Below are 24,592 nucleotides of genomic sequence, written 5' to 3' on the forward strand. Positions count from 1 at the left end.
AAATCCACCAGCTTATCCTGTACTTCAGGCCTGAGGTCAGAGGCTTTTAGCCAGGCCCAGCGGCGTGCACCGATTCCTGAGGCTGCCACTCTTGAAGGTGTTTCAAAAGTTGTCGTAGGACTTCATGCTTTCCAGCTTCAAGTCCTTTATGTATGATAGCCTGAGCTACATCCTGGTACTGAGGTAGGGAATCAGTGAGTTCCTGCATCTGCTTCCATAGATTCCTTTGGTATTGCGTCATATATAATTGGTAAGACGCTATCCTGGAGTTAAGCATAGCTCTTTGGAATACCTTTCTCCCTAGAGAGTCCAGGAATCGATGATCCTTTCCTGGTGGAGTAGAGGAATGAGGTCGTACTCTTTTGGATTTCTTTTGAGCCAACTCAACTACTACAGATTGATGCGTTAACTGTGACTTTTGGTAACCAGGAACATGTTGGACAAGATATGTAGTGTCCACTCTTTTATTAATTGGTGGAACATGGATTTTCCCAAAGCCTGTGTTGTAATTCCAAAAGTACTTCGTGGGTAGGAATGGCCAGGACCTCTTTGGGTGGATCTATGAATTATAAGACTTCTAAAGTCTGCTACCGTGTATCCTGCTCAGACACTACGGTGAAATGGATTGTGTCTGCCATATCTTTTATGAAATTAAAAGGACAAAGGTGGAGACTTTTTCCTTCCTTCAGGAGGAGATGGCTCAGACATGAAGCTTTCAGATGAGGAATCAGTATTTTTCTCCTCCCATGAGTCATAAGGCACTTGTTTTGAAGGAGAAGTAGGAGAAGACCTCAGTGGAAGTGATAGAACCAGTGGTCTGAAGAGTCCTGAAGGTCCCGGTTGAGGATCATCAAAAGGGTTTTGTCCAGGAATGTCCCCTATTCTTCTAGGATTAGTAGGGATAGGTTGCAGTAGGATGGCACCGACGAGGGCGTCAAGGCTATCCACTAGCATTTTAAAGATGGAGCATTCCGGTTGCCCTGGAGCCCCAGGCATGGGTACTGGCATCTGTGTTGGTCCTGTTTTTGGGGATGGCCCCGGCATCGGCTCTGGCGTCAGCATCGACAATGGTGTCTGCATCGATGGTCGATGCTCCTGGAGTGCTTCTCGTACCGCCTGGCGGATTAATCCACTCAGTTCCTCCATAATAGCTGATGCAGGCAGAGCAGCTATACTTGGTGGCGGTGGGGGTGTCATCGGTCCTACCACAGGGCCCTGTGAAGGTTCGATGTCCGGCACCTCGATAGAAGGTGAACGCCTCTGTGTCGAAGGCCTCTGTGTTTCTTGTAAGTGAGGCCGCTTGGCTGTTGACTTCGTGGGGATAATAGAGATTCTGGAATCGAAGGATGTTGATGCCGATGTTTAGACTGGTGCTCCGAGGTTTTTTCTAGGCCCGATGCCATGGATGGGGTCGGTGATGAGCGATCCCCTGAACCATCCAAACAATGTTTTTTTTGTTTTTTCTTTTTTTTTTTTTTTTTTTTAAGGATTATCCTTTTTGAAGCTCCGGCCGGAGATGACTGAGTGGACTTCGATGTGGAAGGTATTAGTTGAAGGTGGAACAAATGTTCCATCTTTTCTTGCCGTGCTTTGCGACCTTGAGCGGTCATTTCTGCACATTTTGGGCAGGATGAAACATCATGAGACTAGCCCAAACAAAGTACACACTCGAGGTGTGGATCCGTAATAGACATGGTCCGATTACATTTGGGACATTTCTTGAATCCCGTGCCCATGATAAACCGCGACAGTCTTCGTTGGATATCTGACAAAAAATTTATAAAACTCAAATGAGTCGGAAAGGAATTATTGTACTCACTGGCTGGTGGTAAAGCAAAAGAGACCCCGATGTGGGAGAGAAAAATGAACTTTTAATCTGATTTTTAGTCAGAAATTGTGTGAAGAATTTCATACAGGGCTCCTGCTCCGCGATGCCAAAAGCAGCGCGGAAAAACGAAGACTGAAGGGAGACCCCTATGGCTGAGAATATCATGGCATGCTGGGCATGCTCAGTGGGCTCAGTGTGCCAGTCAAAAGTTTCTAGAAACTTTGACAGAAAGTTTTCCGTGATAGAGCTCCGCCAGTGACGTCACCCATATGTGAAGACTATCATCCTGCTTGTCCTGGGATAAAATCATTCACAGTGCTGCTAAATACCTAATTTTACCCACAGCGAAAGGAGGCGTTTCCAGGGGAGCAGCAGGTACCTGGATGCCTTTACATTTTCAAAGTGTGTGCAGAACTTTATCCCGAAAAAGTAACAGTACAAAAGACGAGAAAGCTGTACAAGCGCTTTTTCTAAAGTAATATAGAAAGGGAAAGTTTTCCCTTTGAAGAATGGAGCAAAGTCCACAGGTTAAAAAAAAACTCTCTACACCTCTGTGGGTAGTTTGAAAATTGCCCTCTATTTGTTGCAGGTTTTGGGATTAAGTGCTTACATAATACACAATTTTAAATGTGTTCCACCAGGCATATGATTATATACAGTACAGATACATCTAAAGACAGTGCTATACTATTCTATATGAGAGCTGCTAGACTGCTTTCTTTTACGTATATTTGCAGTGATTTGTTTAGTGTGCCATTCCTTTTTTCATTTACATTTGAGCACAGTTTGCCTTTTCTGTTACATAAAAAAAATTCCATCAAAAATTTGTTAAACCATAAACTTGTGAAAAAAGTGTCATTGGACTTTTTACAGTTCCTAAATTTAATCCTTAAAAGAAAACCTCATTTTTTTGCATATGTTCTTGTTTGCAAAATTTTCCACCTTGCAGAATTTTTAGCATATTAACACTTTGGGCAACAGTCACACTGTTTCAAAATGGTGTAAATAGACCTACTTTTAGGCCTTTTGACTTTCCACACAGTTCAATAATCTGGTCAATAATCCTAAGTAGGACTTCAGCATTTAGTTGGCTTTGCAGTTCCTTCCCACAAGAATGATTTTTCATTTTTATGTCTTTTCTGTCAATGGCCACATCAAATTCTTACAAACTAAACACTGCAATTTTTTGACTGCCTGATTACAGGATGGCTATAATAAATCAGAATTATATATCTCCTCCTCAAAACTTCCATACTTGATAAACTAGCAAATTAGCTATTCCTATATCTTGTGACATCACAAGATTGATCCGGTATTAATTGGCATAATCATCTCAATTACTAGGTCTATGCCATCATCCAAGATACAAGCTTGCATAGCAGAAGAATTTGAATAAACTCTTGTAACTCACAATCATAAACCATGAAGTTCTAATGAGTATGGCATAACTATGGACATCTGTGTATAACCTTTAATCTCCCTAATTCTTTCTTCACTATCTGTTAGTTCTTTTATTATAGAGCTTTGAAGGATACTACTCAATGTCTTTTCTCATATCAGCAAGTTCCTAACTCCTCTGAGTTCTGCTAGTCCTCAAATAATATCCAGTCACCTAAAAAGATCTTTAATTCTTAAATAAATAAATAAAAAGTAGTGACATTTAGGAAGAAGAGGATGTATGGAACTGTTCCGTGTCCCTACTGTGCAATTTCTAATTTACCTGGAAAACATTCTGAACCAGCGTGCTCATCTCGATTTCTTTTTTTAGGATGTAGCGTGTCCTTTTTAACTTCTCACTTTCCATATCTTCCAATTCCTCTGTTCGCTTCTTCTTCATGATCTGAAGTTGCAACAGCTTCTCTACGCCAATTTCTTTTAGTGCTTTTAAGATATCAGTAAAATATTGTACACTGCATGAAACTAGCTGCACAACAGATCATACAATTGAAAAGTGAATTATAATCTGTGCTTCTGGGACAGACTCCATAGGTCATAATACTATGTGCAGGGAATCTAATGTTTGGTTTCCCCATCTGTCAGAGCCAGCTCAGCCTGGGTGTACCATAGAATTGATGAATGGGTGGCACAAGGATTATACTTCAGAGGTGGCACCTCTCTAATTCTCAAGTTGGTGAGGGTCTCCTGAGCCACTAGGGCATGCTATTTGGTGATACTGATGATGGGGTGGATATATGGTATAGGTGACAGCAGCAGAAACTGTTTGCAAGCAAAAGGGAAAATTATAACAAAAAAAGCTGTACTTTAAAATACTGAAAACTTGAACAAGACTTCATGAGTACAGAAATAAGATTGCTATTCATCATTCATGTCGGCACACCTGTTTTAGTACTTACAATTTCACAAACAAATGCAACTGAAGCGATTACAAGTCAGTTTTCCCTGACTACCTGAGAAAGTGCATCAGCCCTGCCAATTAGGCAGTGCTGTATGCATTTACAACTCAACTGTGTTTAAACAAACATTCCACAAGTAGTATATTTATGGCTTTCAATAATTTGGAAAGAAAGAAAATAGCATGAATCAAAACTAAATAGTGGCATCCTCTGAAGGAGAAATTTAGGCTTATTTGTTATTTTCCTTTCCTTGAATCCTGCTAGACCAGTTTAAACACAATGTTATCTTGCCAGGAGATGGAGACAGAACCGTAACCTTTTCACTTACACCATCACTGTTGTAAGGAATAGTGCAGCACAGGAAATTCCTAGTATTCTTATGTCAAAGCAATGGAAAGGTAAAAAACCCTAAGAAAGCAAGTGTTGCTTACCTGTAACAGGTGTTCTCACAGGACAGCAGGATGTTAGTCCTCACATATGGGTGACATCACAGGATGGAGCCCTGTACGGAAAACATTTCTGTCAAAGTTTCTACAAAGCTTTGACTGACACTGGCACACTGAGTGCACTGAATATGCTCAGCCTGCAATTATCCCTGTGAGCCACAGGTGTCTCCCTCAGTCTCGTCTTATAGCTAAAAGCGCAAGCGAAACTAAAATAAAAGTAAAGACTTATACAGACCCAACTCCGCGGGGTGGCGGGTGGGTTTTGTGAGGACTAACATCCTGCTGTCCTGTGAGAACACCTGTTACAGGTAAGCAACACTTGCTTTCTCACAGGACAAGCAGGATGGTAGTCCTCACATATGGGTGAGTACCGAGCTGAGGATGCCCGAGAGTGCACCAAATGCACCCAAGACGCGCGAAGGGCGCGATGACGTGGGTAGAGTTTGGAATGGAGGGCATCCGGAAAGCCTTAAAGGGTTGTTGCAAGATCCACTGAACAAACAAAACAGCCCAAGACTTCCTAAAGGAATTAGTCACCTTCAAATATCTGAGAAGAATGTGACAAACATCCAAATACTACAGAACTATCTGTCCCCTACCATTAATTTCCTTTTTGGGTAAGGAGGATAGTACTGGATGAAAAGAAAAGTCTAAACAGAGAACTCCAGGTAAGTTCTTTGCAAGATAAGGCCTATAATTGCAAAATACGCCTGGCTGAACATATGGCCACTAAAAAAAAAAAACCAAAACATCTTAAGTAAAGATCTTTCAAAGTGGACCCACCAGTACACTAAGAACTAAATTAAGATCCCATTGGGAACTAAGGCTCTAAAGGAAGGATGAATACATTTAAACTTTGGGAATAAAACATATATGAGTGGGAAGCCACAAACCCCCTTCAATCTGACCCTTGTAAAAAGAGATAGCTGTCACTTGAACTCTCAGGGAATTAAAAGCCAACCCCATCTAGAGGAAGGACAAAATAATTAGAATATCCGCTTGCCAGGGCAAAACAGACAGATCTTTGTAACAATCCTTGAAAAGATGTTAGACCTGAAGTTAAGCCAATGAAGTGGAATTCTTATGCACCTTTAAGAAAGAAGAAATCACTGCAGAAGTATATTCCTTCCTGCGCAAGTGAACCCTTTTCAAATACCAGATCATAAGATAGATTGGAGCTGGATCCTCAATGAGGACTGCGCCTTGGTGTAACATGTCCCAAGTACTGGGCAGAGTGAGAGATCACCAGCCTGCAACCTCATCAGATCTGGATACCATTGTCTTCTTGGCCAATCTGGATCCATTAAGTTGACTATAGACATGTGATTCTCTATTCTTCTCAGAATCATGCCTATAAGAGGCCAAGAGGAAAAACAAACAACCTTGTGTCTTTTGGCCATGCTGGATTAAGGCATTGATTCTGCTAGAACCCCATCATTTCCTGTGGCTGAAGAATTCGATGGCCTTGGGAGTTTTTGAGTCACCAATGGGTTCATGTGAAGGAAGTCCCCTTGGTCTACTATCCTCTGAAAAGTTTCTTGGGTGAGCTGCTACTCTCTGGGATTTAATGGATTCCTGCTCAGGAAATCAGCCTATACGTTTTCTACTTCCACACCGTGAACTGCCAAGAATTGTAAGAGGTTTTACTCTAGGGATGGCCAGCTCTGGTCCTCAAGAGCCACAAACAGGCTGGGATTTCAGGATATCCTTAGTGAATATACATGAGACAGGTTTGCATACAGTAGAGGCAGTGCATGCAAATCTCATGTATATTTAGTAAGGATATCCTGAAAACAAGGCCTGTTTGTAACTCTTGAGGACCATAGTTGGCCACCCCTGTTCTACTCTGCCCACTGGAACAGCAAGCTTGCCTCTTTGACCACCTTCGGGCTCAAGTGCCCCCTAGCCTGTTCACATAAGTGTTATGGTTAAGCGGTGTTTGGGTGGATTCTTGGGTACTGTGGCAGATGATTACTCCCACGGGGAGGAGCCTCATGAGGAGCCACAGTACTGGGCTAGACTCAGGATGCACAAACACAGAGTTTGTTCTTTTATTATAGAGCTTTGAAGGATACTACCAGAGGTGGCAGTAGTGAGGTAGTCTGGATGTAGCAGTTTCAGGACCCTCGGCAGAGGGGACCCTTCTCACCCCATGGGTATAGGGGAATTCCGGTGCAGGTTTCCCAGCAAGGCATACTGTGGATGAGATAGAGTTAAGACTACTTACTAGATGGTTGCTGTAGGTATGCGATTCCACCAGGTTGAAGTAGATGGCAAAGGCACCGAAGCAGGGAGAGCAGGCCCTCGAGGAGCGAGTACCTAATCCCTGTAAGGCACCTGAAATAAAGCAGAGGGCACCCGAGGAGCGGGTACCCAGGTTAGCAATTACCCCGAAGGGCAGCGAGGGAGCTTCCAGCGGCAGCACAGAAGCAGCAGAGTAGCTTAGACCGGCTGAGACCAATCCTTTGCTAACTCAACGAGCTAGCGAAATAGTACAGGCTATATACCCGGATGGCGTGACATCAGTAGAGGGGAACGCTCCCGAGGTTCGCGCCGATGCTGGAATAAAGATGTGGGTTGCGCGCGCGCACCCTAGTAGGGTCCTTGGGAGGAGCATGGCGGGAAGCAGCACCATAGCCGTTCCGGGGACGGAGTGGACGGCTTGTAGACGCAGCGGTAGCCATTTTCCCAAGGTAAGCGGGAGGAGCCATGAACAAGGTGAGACAAACGGGGCGAAGCAGTCTAGCACAGACAGATGCAACAGTACTCCCATTCAAAGGGCATCCTCCAGGCTTCCTACCAGGTCTTGGTTTCTGTGGATGCATTCTGTGGAATTCTTGAAGCATCTCTTTATCCAATGTATTAGCCAAAGGTGTCCAAAAGTTAACTTCAGGTCCATAACCTTCCCATGACAGGAGGTATTCCCATACTCTGCCTCTTTTTCTTACATCAAGGATAGCATCTACCTTGTATTTGATGTCTTCTTTTGCATCTATTGGTATAGGTTCAGGTGTCTTGTTAGAGAACTCACTAAGGATCAATGGCTTCAATAGTGAGTCGTGGAACGCATTATGAATCTTCAATGTAGGTGGTAGCTTCAGACTATAAGTGAGATTGCCTAATCGTCGGAGAATGGAAAAAGGTCCAACGAAGCGTGGAGCAAAGCAAGCTGAAGGTAGATTAACTCTTAAGTGCTTAGGGATAGCCAGACTTTGTCACCAGGCTGGAAATCTGGAGCCTTGCAGTGGTGAGCATCATATCCTCTCTTAGCTCGGTCCTGCTTTGAGAAGCATCTCTTTGGTCTGAGTCCAAAGTTGTTGAATATCTTTAGCAGTAGACTGAGCTGCCGGGGATGACACGGACAATGGAAGTGGCAGTGGTGGCAATGGTAGTCGTCCGTAAACCATACCAATACAATCACGAATACTGTTCAAAACACTTTCCATCATCCATAAAAGCCTCATAAATGAAAACCTCCACTGGATCAACCCGCCTCTTCTTCCCCATACGTCCACAAGACCCACTCGCCCTGCCCTCCAAGGAACACTCCTCACGCCCTCAATCAAATCCACCAAACTTACCTCCACTATGAACAGAGCCTTCTCCCTTGCCGGCCCCACCCTATGGAACTCCCTACCTCCAGACTTACGCACAGAGACCTCCACTCCTAAATTTTAAAAAAAACAAACTAAAAACATGGTTGTTCCTTCAGGCCTACCCCTCACAATCCTCCACGAAGAATCCCTAAATTCCTTATATTTGAACCTCAGCACTTGGTTAATATAACAGTAGCAGTCTCTCCACTCTCTTCCACCACTAATCCTCAACCTATTGTACCCCCTGTTTCTGCCTGAGTTTTTATTACCGCTCTCTTCTTCGTTCTTTTTTCACGGTCCATTCATTCTCCATTCATATTGTCGCTCTGGAATGACCATGAACTGCTGTACCTTTTGTATTATAGTTCACCTCTATCTAGTATTATAGTTTTTCAGTTTTATATGTAACACATAGCTCCTCGAAGTTAACATTTAGTTATTTTACTGTTCCTTGCCTCATATATCTGTTACTGTTCCATGTAAGGGCTCTGCCTATATCTAAATGGCTCTGCCTAAATGTTCCTAGTTATATGTAAACCGATACGATGTGCAAACGGCTGTTGGTAAGTAAGTAAATAAGTAAATAAATAAATAAATAAATAGATAAAATAAAATAAACCACTTCGAATGGTATTGATCCAGTGGATGTTGCTGGATGAGGGATGATGGCAAATTCAGCCAAGGGCAACAGTTTACTCCAATCATTCTGGCGAGTGTTTACGTAGGCACGAATGAACTGCTTGAGTGTCCTATTCATTCTCTCTGTTTGCCCGTTAGATTGTGGATGGTATGCTGAGGTGAAGTCGCGAGAAATAGCAAACTTCTTGCACAATGCCTTCCAGAACTTAGCTGTGAATTGGGCTCTACGGTCGGAGACTATGTGCTTAGGCATGCCGTGTAGGCGGAAGATGTGCGTGATGAAGAGCTTAGCAAGCTCCATGGCTGTGGGTAAGTCAGGGAGAGCCACGAAGTGAGCCATCTTTGAGAACCGATCTACAGTTACCCAAATCGTGTTGTTTCCTCCTTAGAGTGGTAAGTCTACCACAAAGTCTGTAGTAATGTGTGTCCATGGCTCGTCTGGAACTGGTAAGGGTTGGAGTAGACCCCAAGGACAACCAGGTGGCGTCTTCTGTCTGGCACAATTAGCGCAGGAAGCAACGTAGGAGAATGTGTCTTCCTTCATGGTGGGTCGATAAAACAAGGAGGCAGGCGATCTAAAAAAGCCGTGAGGGCAACACACACAATAGATGCCTGGTAATGTCCGTTAAAATGCTTTATTTAGGAGACTTGTTGATCCAATACACGCAATGCCCGACTCAGGCTGAGTTTCGCCCCCCCATATGGGGGCTGTCTCAGGGGCTACAATAAACAAATAATGATTACTGCTTAAAAACTAAAAGATGTACATGACTTACATTTATTTATTTATTTATTTAAGGCTTTTTTTAATATACCGCAGCACGTTAACATAAACATCACCTCGGTTTACAATGAACAATAATTCAGCAACAAGCTTTACAATCAAATGAATTTAGAATGGAACATAACAGATATAAATTAAAACCAGTGAACAAATTAAAATCATATAATACAATGGAAACGTACTTAACAGGTGAAGGGTATATAACAATACAATTATATTTATAATTTGGGGAATATATAACAGGAGATGTATATAACTTGGGAGTCTGTATTTTTGGATCGATCCATGGATCATAAATAGTCTTTACAAAAGTAAAAGTAGTGCAAACATTTAGATCAATGAATGTAGATGGAGTTATTGTATGTCTGCTTGGAGAGTGAACGATAATTGTATGTGTAACATATTTAGCAGTTTCTGAGGGGGAGATGTTCATTAAGTGTAGGCGTGTTAAATAAATAAGTAAAAAATAAGAATAAATAAATAAACAAATAAATAAATTTATTTGTGAGATGTAGTTATAACTGTTCTCACAAATGCTGTGCAGAAGACCAGATTTACATTACAGGTTCCTAATTCCAAGTAAGCATATTATATTTTTTTCTAATTTTATTATGTTATATCCTTTGAGCCACCTGACTTTCACCTATTTTTTCACATTCATTCACGTCTTCACATTTAGGTTTACAATCGTTCTGACACAGGCTCTTATTTACTGTTTGGTTCCTGCCTAAGTCATATGCACACATTCACAACATTTGGTTTCTTTTGACTCATTTTGTTTTTCATCACCTCAGTTTATTAATATTTTCATTTTTTGTTCCCTCTCCTGTCTGTTTTGTCCTACTCACTCAGGTAAAATCATCTATATTGCTATCTTATTATGATTGAGTGGTCATTTCAAATCTCACTGTCAGCACACACCTATTTAGGAATAGTGTTCTACTTTAAATGTCACATATCTGTTTCATATCCAGTTGTTACCTTTTAAGTATTTATTTGTTATTATTTATGTAAGTCATGTACATCTTTCAGTTTTTAAGCAGTAATCGTTATTTGTTTATTGTAGCCCCTGAGGCAGCCCCCATGTGGGGGGCGAAACTCGGCATTGTGTGAATTGGATCGAGAAGTCTCCTAAATAAAGCATTTTAACAGACATTACCAGGCATCTATTGTGTGTGTTTCCTTCAAGGTGGGCCACCAGTAAAAAGTCTGCAGTTTAGACAGAGTTCTGCGTTGACCAGGGTTTCCAGCCAGTTTGGAGTTGTGAGCCCATGCTAGTAGCTTTTTTCTGAGGTTCTTGGGTAAGACGGTTTTACCTGCAGGTACTGAGTGAGTAGTTGCCAAAATAACTTTTCGGGTCGATATGTTGTGGTTCCTCTGGGATATCCCTCAGAGAGGAATGAGTGAGATAGGACATCTGCTCTGATGTTCTTATCTCCAGGGCGGTATTTTAGCACAAAGTCGTATCTGTTGAAAAACAGAGACCATCTCACTTGCCTATGGTTTAGGCGCTGTGCGTGGCGGAGGTACTCCAGATTCTTATGTCTGTAAAGACTGTGATCTGATGTTGCGCTCCTTCGAGCCAAGGTCGCCACTCCTCGAATGCCATCTTTATTGCCAGGAGCTCTCTCTCTCTTATTCCGTAATTTTTCTCTGCTGATGAGAAAAGGTGGGAGAAGAAGGGACATGGGTGTAAGGCCTTGGAATCACCGGCCTGGCTTAGCACAGCCCCTACACAGACATCTGAGGCATCGACCTCAACGATGAAGGGCTTAGTGGGATCTGGGTGTTGGAGACACGGCTTGCTCGAGAAGGCATCTTTTAGTTTCTGGAATGCAGTTATTGCCTCCGTAAACCAATTGGCAACATTGGCACCTTTCTTCGTCATAGCTGTAAGCGGAACAGTGAGTGAGGAGTAGTTCTTGATGAAAGTTCTGTAATAGTTGGTGAAACCTAAGAAACGTCTGAGAGCCTTCAGACCAGTGGTTTGCGTCCAATTCTTAATACTCTCCAGCTTCGGTGGATCCATCTGGAAGCCTTGGTTGGAAACAATGTAGCAATGCAATACCTCAATAGACAAGGTCCTAATGTTTGCTCACTATATATTGCACTTCAAATTTTTAATATATACTATTTCTTTATTCATATTCTTTTCTTCAATATTACAAATTTCCTTAACTAATAACCCTATATAGTAACCACTTATACAAAATTACTAAAAAAAAAACCCAAAATTCATTCATCCGGATTCAAATCACACCCCATTCATACTTACCCCCACCCCTTAAAAATACAACACAATCCTTCAAATCCCAGGTATATTCATAAAAACATTCTTATCCTATTTGCATATAACACACTTAACAGAATTGTGAACTGTAGAAAACTTAGCAGCTATAATCACTGTCGGGAAATGCCCCGATCCCTTGTTGTGAATGAAAATTAATTTTTTATACGGGACTAATATTGCATCTTTTGTAGATTTCACAAAAATGTCCACTTTTCTTATATTACTTTCTCAAACCAAAACCATATATGGATCATATTTCTTCTTTTGTAGATATCAAATGGGGGTCCATTTTCATAAGCCACTTCCCTTTGATCTTCTTCTCTAATAGATGTCACAAAGTCCACTTTTCATTTATCCATGTAAAAACATGGATAAATGTTCCAATGGAATCCATTTTCTTTTTCAGCTTGCTTTGACCATACCCACAGCTGTCTTAAAACATGACAGATGCCATGGCGTTTCGGCGGCTCCTTGCCACCTGCATCAGGGGACAGTTCACAAAAATATTCCGATTTTACCAATGAAAAAACAATTCCAAGGAGTATCTCAGCAGCCCTTATGACTCAATTTCATGAGCGGGAATATCCCCAAATATCTTCAAGCCTGCTCTCAGCATTCCAAACGCTCTCTGCTAACGGCGGCTGCTCAATCAAGGACCACACAGGGAGCTAGGACTGGAAGCCTGCTCTACCAGAGGAACAATCACTGGAATTGTTGCCCTAGGAGTGGAAGGACTACTTCTACCAGGGAAATCAATCTGAAGACTGTTGTCCTGGGAGCAAACCAACCATGAAATTAGTTCTACCAAGAAAAGCCTGAAGCCCATAACTTGGGAGCAAGAAATCCTGCTGCACCTCCCACCATCTGCTGGAGACTGAAAATACTGGCAGTTTCCTGTTCTGCACTATTCCTTATAGCAGTGATGTCACTGAAAAAGAGTTATGGTTCTCAGTCTTCATCTGCTGGCATGTCATTAACCCCCACATCTGGACTGGTCAAGTAGGAAAAGAAATAACCATTAAAATCAGAAAAAAAACCATCAGTTAATTCATAGTAAGATGCATATTAGTCTGTGTACAATATTTCAAAAGTATACAATTATTGAAAAGGTGACTGACTGAATCTCAATTTTCTTCTTTCCTTGATAAAACCATGGTACTGCATCCCAAATAGTCCGGGTACAGAAGGTGGGCACAGTACAGGAATAGCACTTGCAGGCCTTGTTAACGATATCTCCTTATGTCTAGACAGAAATGAGGCAGCCCTTCTAGACTATCTAGAATTGAGCTCAGCTTTCAATACAGTGAATCACCAGTTACTACTCAATTTGAAATTGGTACTTTATAAGGAACACCACCCTCTTATGGTTTAAATCATTCTTAGAAAACCACTCATACAGTGTCAACTGGAATTCTGGGATCTCTGCCCCCTGTTCTTTACATCTCTGTGGAAAAATCGAAGCACGGTCTGGTGTGGCTCCAGGCCTGGAGGGATTTCCCGTCCTCCAATGAATCCCCTTCATCATCTGTGGTGTCTGGGTCCCTGTCAGGGATACCCTTGGTAAGCCGAGGCATGCTGACAGGGCTGGGAGGGCGAGGTCTTCCCAGCTGGGGCTCAGCCCAGGCAGGGGCAGTAGTTGATTGCGCCTGAACAAAAAGCTTGAAGGCCCTGAAAGAATTCTAACCAAGAGAAGGCCGCCGGGTCCATATTTAGCCCAGGAGGAACCGGGGTAGGGACTGCTGAACTGCCCTCTCCCGGGGAGAACACAGCCCCGGAATTGCTCAGGTCTGGGGTCCTGCCAGATAAGGTCGTGGCTGACCTGTCCTCTGACTGGGAGGGGCTGGACTTGGAAAAGTTCTGAGTCTTCAGCCCTCCCTGGGCCTCCTCACAGTGCTGACAGGAAGGATTCCAGGTCAGACTGTGCAGTCCTAATATGGCAGGCAGCACAAAGGGAGAGTCGCTTGAGCTTCTTTGCTGCCAGAGCCATAACACTCTGTAGCTTGTGCGTTCAGCATGCACAGACTCGCCTTGGTGCGCATAAATCTAAGTGGCCAGTTGTGCACTAAAGTGTGCGTGCGCTTATGCGCGCATGTTAGGCACATAGAAGGCCGGCTCGCACCAAGCATACCGACGAAGGGGGGGAAATGGCGCCGCACCAAACTGCGCACAAGATGATGCCGCTGTGGGCCGCCACGTAGAATGTCCACCAAGCCTGAAGTGGGGCCTAGCCCATCGGGGGGCTGCTCAAAACATAAGAACATAAGAAAATGCCATACTGGGTCAGACCAAGGGTCCATCAAGCCCAGCATCCTGTTTCCAACAGTGGCCAATCCAGGCCATAAGAACCTGGCAAGTACCCAAAAACTAAGTCTATTCCATGTAACCATTGCTAATGGCAGTGGCTATTCTCTAAGGGGCGGATTTTCAGAGCCCTGCTCGCGTAAATCCGCCCAAAACTGGGCGGATTTACGCGAGCAGGGCCCTGCGCGCCGGGAAGCCTATTTTACATAGGCCTCCCGGCGCGCGCAGAGCCCCGGGACTCGCGTAAGTCCCGGGGTTCTCGGAGGGGGGCGTGTCGGGGGGCGGGCCCGGTCGTCGCGGCGTTCCGGGGGCGTGTCGGCAGCGTTTGGGGGGTGGGTACGGGGGCGTGGCTACGGCCCGGGGGCGTGGCCGCGCCCTCCGTACCCGCCCCCAGGTCGCGGCCCGGCGCGCAGCAGGCCCGCTGGCGCGCGGGGATTTACGTCTCCCTCCGGGAGGCGTAAATCCCCCGACAAAGGTAAGGGGGGGGGGGGTAGACAGGGCCGGGTGGGTGGGTTAGGTAGGGGAAGGGAGGGTAAGGTGAGGGGAGGGCAAAGGAAAGTTCCCTCCGAGGCCGCTCCGATTTCGGAGCGGCCTTGGAGGGAACGGGGGGAGGCAGCGCGGCTCGGCGCGCGCAGGCTATACAAAATCGATAGCCTTGCGCGCGCCGATCCAGGATTTTAGTGGATACGCGCGGCTCCGCGCGTATCTACTAAAATCCAGCGTACTTTTGCTTGAGTCTGATGCGCAAGCAAAAGTAGGCTGATCGCGCTTCTTTTAAAATCTACCCCTAAGTGAACTTAATAGCAGGTAATGGACTTCTCCTCCAAGAACTTATCCAATCCTTTTTTAAACACAGCTATACTAACTGCACGAACCACATTCTCTGGCAACAAATTCCAGAGTTTAATTGTGCGTTGAGTAAAAAAGAACTTTCTCCGATTAGTTTTAAATGTGCCCCATGCTAACTTCATGGAGTGTCCCCTAGTCTTTCTACTATCCGAAAGAGTAAATAACCGATTCACATCTACCCGTTCTAGACCTCTCATGATTTTAAACACCTCTATCATATCCCCCCTCAGTCGTCTCTTCTCCAAGCTGAAAAGTCCTAACCTCGTTAGTCTTTCCTCATAGGGGAGTTGTTCCATTCCCCTTATTTTGGTAGCCCTTCTCTGTACCTTCTCCATCGCAATTATATCTTTTTTGAGATGACCAGAATTGTACACAGTATTCAAGGTGCGGTCTCACCATGAAAGGATCGGGAACAACGTTGGTAAGGCGTGCCGAGCTAGGAGACCAGAAGAAAGACTTACCAAAGTCCTTCCAAGTCTCTGGATAGGAGGAGTTCTTCTCTACCTACCTGGACTCAGCGCTTACCGGCTGAGTTACAGAGATGGTTTCTGGCTGCAGGGGGAGAGGGCTTAGGCAATCACTGCTATGCTCGGCTTCCTGCATCCGCTGCCTTTCAGCTGCTTCAGCAGCAAAGTCCATGCCGGGAGCCGGCTACCAGACAAAGGCACACCTCTGAGGGATTTCGGAAATCACCTCAGGAATTCACAACTGGGGGAGGGACCCTTAGGTATTACCGCAGGAGAGTGGGCTCAGTCTTCCTCTCAATTTAAAGGTAAATTTCTTCTTCAAATTAGAGCTGTAATCCCGCTAAATACCGCTGCTGGTGTGGGGATAGTGTCTAGATCTGCTAGGAGATGGAGAGATACTGAATGGCTGAGGTCTCTGCAGGGGTATACCTAGGGTGATGTCAGCTTCAAAACCTGACTCCGTCTCCATCTGCTAGCAGGGGAGCATATAACCCAGTGGTGCAATTGGATAGAATGTGGTACTTATAGTCATACTGATCATGTGTTATCCTGAGGTTGTGAGTTAAAAACCTTACCTGGTTATGTGCTCCCCTGCTAGCAGATGGAGACAGAATCAGGATTAAAAGCTGACGACACCCTATATACACCCCTGCAGTGACCTCAGCTATTCAGTATTCTCTTCCAAAGATATTGCGGACATACTATTGAAAAAAATTAATTTTAACTTGGATACAACTTAATACTTGATTAAAAACTTGATTAAAAAACTAAAGACCGCATGCTTATATTGACTTTACAATAATTTACTTAATGGTAATCTCATGACTTTTTATTGTACATCATTCTGATTTGCTTATTGCAACAAGATGCAATTAATCAAAGTATTGAATAAACTTAAACATACAAGTACCAATACCCAAAAAAATGAAACCCATGCCACACTACTGAACATGGTAAAAACATCCAACCATCTTAGCAATCCTCTCTACATAACCCACCGAAGACCTCTCAACACAAACTCCTAGATATACATTCATATAGGCTTAGCACAATCACTATTTAACAAGGGCCCTTTGGCAACGACTAAGGCCTTCTAAAGCATCACTCACTGCCATTTTCAGCCTTCAACACCTAACAATGTCTGACATCCCAGTAATATGGGTAAGAGGAAACCATGTTCACCTCAGAATATATAGAAAGCAAAAGGACAAGTGCAAAGATAAACATCAACCACCTATCAAAATTGTCACAGTTACCACCTTCCCATCCAGAAAGAGGACTTCTTACACCTGCTCAATACTTTTTAAAAAACAATTTATAGACAATACAGTCTGTATCTGATCTAAACATGTGAATAAAATGACGGTAAAAGCCAGAAAGATGCTTGGCTGTACTGGGAGAGCAATAGTCAGCAGAAAAGGGAGGTGATATTGCCCTTGTATAGGTCCCTGGTGAGACCTCACTTGGAATACTGTGTACAGTTCTGGAGACCTCGTCTTCAAAAGGATATAAATAGGATGTAGTCTTGAGATCATGTAATGCAGTAAGGTGATCAGACGCACGATTTCCCTTGCCGGCCCTGCTGATTCCATCCCGGCCCATCTAAGCCCCACAAACTCACTCTGCACTACATGAACTGCTCCATCTTCAAGGCGAGACCCTTTATTACATAAATTCTGGCAATATATCTTCCCGGACTGCAAAGAAGGACAAGGAAAAGGAGAAGGCCCGTCCACCAGATCAGGCCCTGGAGGAGGAGAACACTAACCTGGAGGCCACCCCAATTGCAGCGCTTGCAGAAATAAAAATCGGCAATAAGAGAAGTATAGGGACTCGAACTGCTAACAATCTCAAACCAATTGCAAGAACTGACAGCTTCTATAACGGGGTTTGAGCCCCGGTTTGCTGTGATTGAGCAGCGCGTTTCTGACATACAGGACGACCAGACCGATACCAGACGGGAACTCGATGCTCTGAAAGCCGTGGTGACCAAACAGGCAGACCGCTTGGAAGACTTGGAAAATCGATCACGGCGCTCGAATTTGCGGTTTGTCGGGCTATCGGAAAAAATAGCTGACAAAGACTTAGCGTCCTTTCTGGAGGAATGGCTTCCACGTGCCTTGGAGATCTCACGGGCGCATGGGCCCTTAAGAGTTGAAAGGGCGCATCGCATAGGCCCTAAAAGGGCAGACAACACGCGACCTTGAGTTACTATTGCCAAGATTTTGAATTTTCAACATAAAACAGAAATTTTACGAGCTGCTCATTTCGGATCCGGTCTGATGCATGAAAACTCCAAGATACTTGTCTTTCAGGATTTCTCAACGAATCTCAGCCAGCAATGACGGGCCCTTTCGCCATTTGTGCTCGCCTCTACGTGCTGAAGATTAGAGCAACCATCGTTTACCCGGCACGTCTACGAGTTCCCACAGCGAATGGAGTGCGGTGGCTTAATACACCTGAAGAAGCGCGGCAATTCTTGGCAACTTTGGATCGGTCTGCCTCGTTGGAGGTGGGCGCATCGGGTTTGGACCTGTGATCCTTTAAACGGCTGCTCCGGCCGGGTGCCTGGGTAAGACTTGTGGGGTCCTATGGACGGCGACTGCTGAGACTCTAGCAAGTATCCTTGAGTTCTCTTAGCAGTTCATTTTTCTTTACCTGAGACAGTTTGAGTAGTCTGATGCCCCTGAGTGTCCCTTGCAATTTTTCACTGCATTCGGATGTTACAGAAGAGCGCGTTCCGATTGACTTTTGCATGTTTGGTGCACAACCGCTCATTTAATGTTTTTTCCCTGATGCCCATGCTGTGGTACCAGCAACTAAGCTAACATCACTCTCACTCTATGGGTTTACTGCCTTCTTTTTTTTTCAAATAGTTGGCTTGTTTGTGATATTGGTCTCTTTTGCCCTCTCAGAGGCCAGTTCTTAGGGGTGCAGCCATGCCCTGATTTATTGTATACTGTTCGGGGATTGAGATGTGTGCTCGATGAATGTGGGGGGGAATGTACCTGTTATTCCTAAAATTTTCCTGTTATAAGTGAATTGTATAGCTCATGGAATAAGTTGTTTGTACATCGGGGGGGGGGGGGCTGGTATTTATCCGGGTGATCTATCAAGTTGAAGGGATGTGTTTCTCAGTATTCATGGGGAATGGGGGGTGGGTGAGGGAGGGGAGGGAGCTGGGGTTTAATTTTATATGTTGATTGGTTTCAATACCTTGATGTGGGTTTCAACATTCAAACTGATATTTCTATTGTGGCCCGGGAGATAGTGCTGGGTGGTACGGGGATCTCAGCTTGGAGGATCCCTGTCTTTCAAGACCATTTCATTTTTCTCATTTCACTCTCTGTGGTATTAGAAGATGGCTAGGCAACATACTCGTATGATCTCCTGGAATATTTGTGGTATTAACTCGCCAATTAAAAGGACAAAAATTCTCTCGCTTCTAAAGAAAAAGTCCACGGATGTGGTGTTTCTCCAAGAAACGCACCTCATGGATGTAGAACACCAGAAACTTTGCCGGGATTGGGTAGGGTTGGTACATTTTGCCTCAGCCACTACCAAATCTGGAGTCGCTATTCTAATCCATAAGCGTTTGCCATTTTCCGTTAAACTTGAAATTAAAGATCCTCAGGGTCGCTATATTATATTAATTGCGGAGCTCTTTGAACACCCGTTGGTGCTGTGTAATTTATATGTACCCAACAATCCACCATTGGCGCTTTTTTCAGACTATTCATGACCAATTAGTACCCTATATGAACTTAGGCCTTCTTGTCGGGGGGGATTTCAACACCATTAGGGACCCTCAATTGGACAGGGGGGAGCCGTGGGTAAGGGGAGAGGTCATTGGGGTAAACCTTTTTCCCTGTTCGAACAGGAATTGGATTTATTGGATGCCTGGCGTACCCTGAATCCTACAGCCGTTGACTTTACACATCTGTCAAGGGCACACGCCACGCACTCTCGCCTCGACTATATTTTGCTAAGTAGCAACTTATTCCCCCAACTTACCAATGTGGGCATTGATGACGTTATTCTCTCAGATCACGCCCCTATTTGGGTGGAGTTTACCTGGTCTGGGGGCAATCCTATGACATTTCATTGGAGGTATCCATATTATTTACATGGAGACACAGTTTCAGGTGCATATTCAGACTCGCTGGAAAGAACATGCTTCCCATAATTTGCAACATATGGGGGACCCAGTGTTATATTGGTACACCTCTAAGGCCGTCATGAGAGGGGAGATTATATCATATGTGGCTCACAGGAAGAAAATGTTAGACAAACGGATTTTCACCCTCAGCGCGCAACTTACGGGGGCCAAACGAACTTTGATTTCTGCTAATACTCCGGCTCATAGAGCCCAATATCTTTCAGTGCAAAGTGCACTTAACTCTCTGCTGCACCAGAGGGCGAAGAAAAGTGTTTTATATTATCAACACAAGCTTTTTCAAATGGGGAATAAACCGGGCAAACTCATGGCCAATTTACTTCGAGCCAGCCGCGCCCCAGCTTTTGTGGCTGCTCTAAAATCCCCTATGGGACAGTTGGTCACTGAAACTCCCAGGGTTTTACAAGTATTTAAGGACTATTATGCTAATTTATACTCTGCTGGCCCTAGAGATATGGATAAGTGTCGCCAGTTCTGTGACAACATAGAGATACCTCAACTCACCCTGGAGCAGCAGGGTCAACTCAATCAACCGATCTCGGAAGCCGAAACTAGGAAGGTTATTTAGCAGGCTAAGGGTTTTAAGGCCCCTGGGCCCGATGGGTTTACCACTTAGTATTACAAGGTTTTAATGGATTCTTTGATAGGCCCTCTTACTAATACTTTCAATGCCCTGGTGGACAATGGTGTATACGCGGCCTGCAGCAATGAAGCACTCATTACCTTGATTCCTAAGCCGGGGAAGGACCCACAATCACCTTCTGCTTATCGCCCCATCTCCCTCTTAAATGTGGACCAAAAGCTCCTGGCAAAAATCTTACCTGACAGACTGGCTTTGCTGCTTCCCTCTTTAATTCGACCGGACTAAGTGGGCTTTGTTCGGAAGCGGTATGCTTCTACGAATATTTGACGAGTTCTGACTGCTATGGCACTTTGCACACAGTTCCAAGAACCCTACTTGGCTCTAAGTTTTGATGCAGAAAAAGTCTTTGATAGGGTGGAATGGGAATATTTATTTTACATCTTGGATGCAATGCATATCACTGGTTGGTTCCAGAGTGCAATTCGCCTTCTCTACAGAGACCCGGTGGCACGGATAGTGGTGAACCAATCTTATTCTGACACGTTTTCTATTTATCGTGGCACCCGTCAGGGGTGCCCCCTATCCCCTTATTGTTCTTATTACAATTTGAACCGCTCCTTCTGGCTAGTCAAGCCGCCCGGACTGTAAAGGGGGTCAGATTTCAGAGTCAGACTTTTAAATATACGGCTTTTGCCAATGATCTCCTAGTTTTTCTAACTAACCCTGTCGCGTCCCTACCACCCCTGTTGTCCCTTCTCAGTGGGTTTGGGTCCTTCTCCGGCTTTCGCTTGAATTGCGATAAATCTGAAGCACTGGCATTTCCAGCTACCTTGCGGAATAATTGGGGGGGGGGGGGGGGGGGGGGGGGATCCTTTTCTGTTGCTTTGGACTGCGGGAAGCATGCGTTACCTGGGCATTTACTTATCCATTGACCTCCCGCAGCTTTATGCCTTGAATATACACCCCTTGGTTACCTATACTTTGGAATGTTTGTGGCGATGGGACTCCTTACCGCTGTCACTAGCCGGCCGAACTCAACTATTTAAAATGATCATTATGCCTAAATGCTATATGTCTTTCAAAACTTAGTACTTCGGCTCAAAATCTGAGACATTCACAAACTGGAGGGCGGTATGAGGGTGTTTTTTTGGCGGGGGGGGGGGGGGGGGGAGTCTAGAATTGCATTGAAACATCTCCAGAGTAGGTGGGGCAAGGGGGGCCTTAGTGTATTTGACCTATGTTTGTATAATTGGGCTAGCAATTTAAGGGTGGTCCGTGAGTGGTTGATTGGGGAAGGATTATACATCCATTTAGCTACTGAACGGGAAATCTGCGGGGCTCGGGACTTACGTTATACCTTACAAGCTGCCTGGGATAAATTGACTATACCCGAACCGTTGGCTGGCTTGATACGCCCGATACGATATGCTTGGTTTCGGTTGTTGAAATTATTGCAACTCCCCCAGGGATGTGCTTTCTTCCTCCCCTACAGGGAAATCCTGACTTTTCTCCTGGGTCAACCTCCATAGTGTTTAGGCGCTGGGCAGCCCGAGGGATTACGCAGGTGGGACATGTTATGGATAATACAGGGCGCATGCTTCAACCCACTCAATTGTCCACGCTTTATGGGTTTGGGAATATTTCGGTGTTTTCATATCTGCAACTTTCTCACTATGTACGTTCCCTGCCGGCGGCTGGTTTTCGGCCAAGTGTATTTCAGGCTATTGTGGCTTGCTTTTTACTAGAGCGGGCTACCGTGCCTTCTCTTTCTCATTATTATAATCACCTGAGAAAGCTCACTTACCAGAACCCATGCTCCGACCTAGCGGAACTCTGGAACAGGGACAGGGAATTCCAGGTTTCGGCCACTCAGTTGGGAACTTGCTTTCAGCGTATTGCGAAAGTGTCTTCCAACTCATATTATCGGGAAATGCAATTTAAGTTTCTCTGGAGGGCATACGTATCCACACAAGTGGCGTTCCACTCTAAACTAGTTCCGACTGCCATCTGTGGGAAGTGCAATAGGGAGGAAGGCACTCTTTCACATATGTTTTGGGGATGTCCCGTAATCCAGCAATTCTGGAGGCGTATTATTTCCTATTTGGCTGGGATGTTGGGTGTACCTTTACAAGCCCCCCCCCTTATGATTCTCTTTGAATATATCCCCCTTGTACGCATTCGGGAAGCGGGGCATCGTATGTTTTTTATGAAAGCTTGCTTTGTAGGTAAACGACTGATTCTCCTTCAGTGGCGAGACACAGCGGCACCCTCTTTTTGGGCATGGCGGAATCACTTACACAGACTCTTCTTGAGCATTTGGGAGTCGTACATCCAGGTGTTACCACACAGGGCGTGTAGCTTGATTTTGAACAATTGACCGATGTCTTCAACCATGGATGACTGGGTCGTTGCACCTTCAGTTTCTACATCACAGTATGACTGTTGGGGGATGTTTGACTTGGGGGGGGGGGGGGTAGGGTGGGTTGATGTTATTACTTATTCTTTGGTATGTAATTGCACTCTACCAGTTCTACTGATAGTTGGACACTGAAGTGTACCTATGTCCAGCTGTTCTGTTCTTGTTATGTGTAAAATGCAATAAAAATTGTTTAAACTAAATAGGATGTAGTCTTAAGATGGTGGCTACTAAAATGGTCAGCATTCTTCATTGTAAAACATATGGGGATAGACTTAAAAACCTAAATGTATACCCTAGAAGAAAAGCATAATAGAAGAGATATGATAGACACATTCAAATGTCTTAAAGGTTTCCATGCACAGGAAGTGAGCCTCTTTCAATGGAAAGAAGGCTCTAGAATGAGGGTTCATGCGATGAGGATGAAAAGGGGGTAGACTCAGGAGTAATCTTAGGAAATATTTCTTACAGAGAGGGTGGTGGACATATGGAATAGCCTCCCAATGGAGGTGGTGGATACAAAAAAAGTAATTGAATTCAAGAAAGCATGCGATACAGGGGTTCTCTAAGGAGGTGATGGGAATTTTAATGCTAAATTAAATTGTATGGATGGGCAGTCTAGATGGGCCACATGGTCTTTTTCTGCTGTCATGTTTCTAATCTAAAATTCGTGGCCATGTACAATAAAAACATATTACAATAATATAATAAAGTCAATCAACTAAAATACAATTAATAACAAAACCAGCTGAATCTTCTCTCAGACATTCAAATCCTGAATGTAAAATTGTACCTTCTGTGATCTTAACAACTATTGTGAATTTTAACACATAGACCTAAGTAAATGACAGAACAGTAAACAAGAAATTGCCAGTGATCCATGACATTATATATGAGCTAATCTTAGATACTGTAGGGATAATTGAAACATGGCAAGATGAGGCATGAGAAGTGTTGTTGAACAAAACTATGTTCAGAGGGCTTCTTCATCCTACACCAACCTAGATAAGGAAGACACAGAGGAAGTGGCAGTCCTATTCCAAAACACAGTCAAACTTCTCTCTCAGCGAAATCAGAATGCTTGCTAGCCCAGCTAGGAGGCAAGAATCCAATAGGGCTCTTGGTGGTCTACCAACCCTCTCAAAACAACATATCATCCATTCAAAAACTACTAAAGCTCATCTGATTCTAAGATTCCCTAAGCTAGTTATTATGGGCGACTTTAACCTACATATAGAAAACCCAGTATCCCACATGGCTGATTTCCTTGCACTATACCAACACTAGGTCTCTCTCAGGTTGTTAAACTCCTAACACATGAGAAGGGATACATGTTAGATTCAGAATATCACAAGGACCTACCACTCCTAATTACGTTTTTGTTATGCAGCAACTTTAAACAGCTGGACATGACAAGATCTCAAAGTAATCTGGAACAAGAAATGCAATATCTTCAAAAACCTTTAAAATGTTGATTTCACCCATGGATGAAAAGCTATTATTTGTAACAAACCGGGTAAAGGTATGGAAGGAAAACCTGGCAAAAGTTCTGGACAAAATTTCCCCACAAAAAAAAAAAAAAAAGTAGTCCCTTGCCCTCCTTACAGCTGTTTTCCTTGGTACACCAAAGAACCTCAACTTTTAAAATGACTAGGGAGAAGACGACGATATGGCACAAAGTATACCTCGAAGACAAACTACAATCAATGTAAATTGCACATGACAACCTACCATAGAGCCATAGCTAAAGCCAAAAGAGGATACTTCTCTCAATCCATTGAACAAGACCCAAACCCAACCAAGACTTAAGAACATTGATGATTTGTTGGTCTAGATCTTAATTATTAACCTATTTATGAATT

The 24,592-nt window shown here is 44.1% G+C and overlaps 1 protein-coding gene across 4 annotated transcripts in view; it reads right to left on the reverse strand.

Moving 5' to 3' along the window:
* The window catches only part of CENPH (centromere protein H), a 131,334-nt gene that overhangs the window by 15,962 nt on the left and 90,780 nt on the right, over window positions 1-24,592 (reverse strand). For all 4 annotated transcript variants that reach the window (XM_029575761.1, XM_029575755.1, XM_029575747.1 and 1 more), the window contains one exon: window positions 3,549-3,709. In XM_029575761.1, the coding sequence (XP_029431621.1) occupies window positions 3,549-3,709 (161 nt within the window). The remainder of the gene's footprint in view (window positions 1-3,548; window positions 3,710-24,592) is intronic.

The sequence above is a fragment of the Rhinatrema bivittatum genome, chromosome 1 (genome assembly GCF_901001135.1).
Source record: "Rhinatrema bivittatum chromosome 1, aRhiBiv1.1, whole genome shotgun sequence".
Classification (NCBI taxonomy): domain Eukaryota; kingdom Metazoa; phylum Chordata; class Amphibia; order Gymnophiona; family Rhinatrematidae; genus Rhinatrema; species Rhinatrema bivittatum.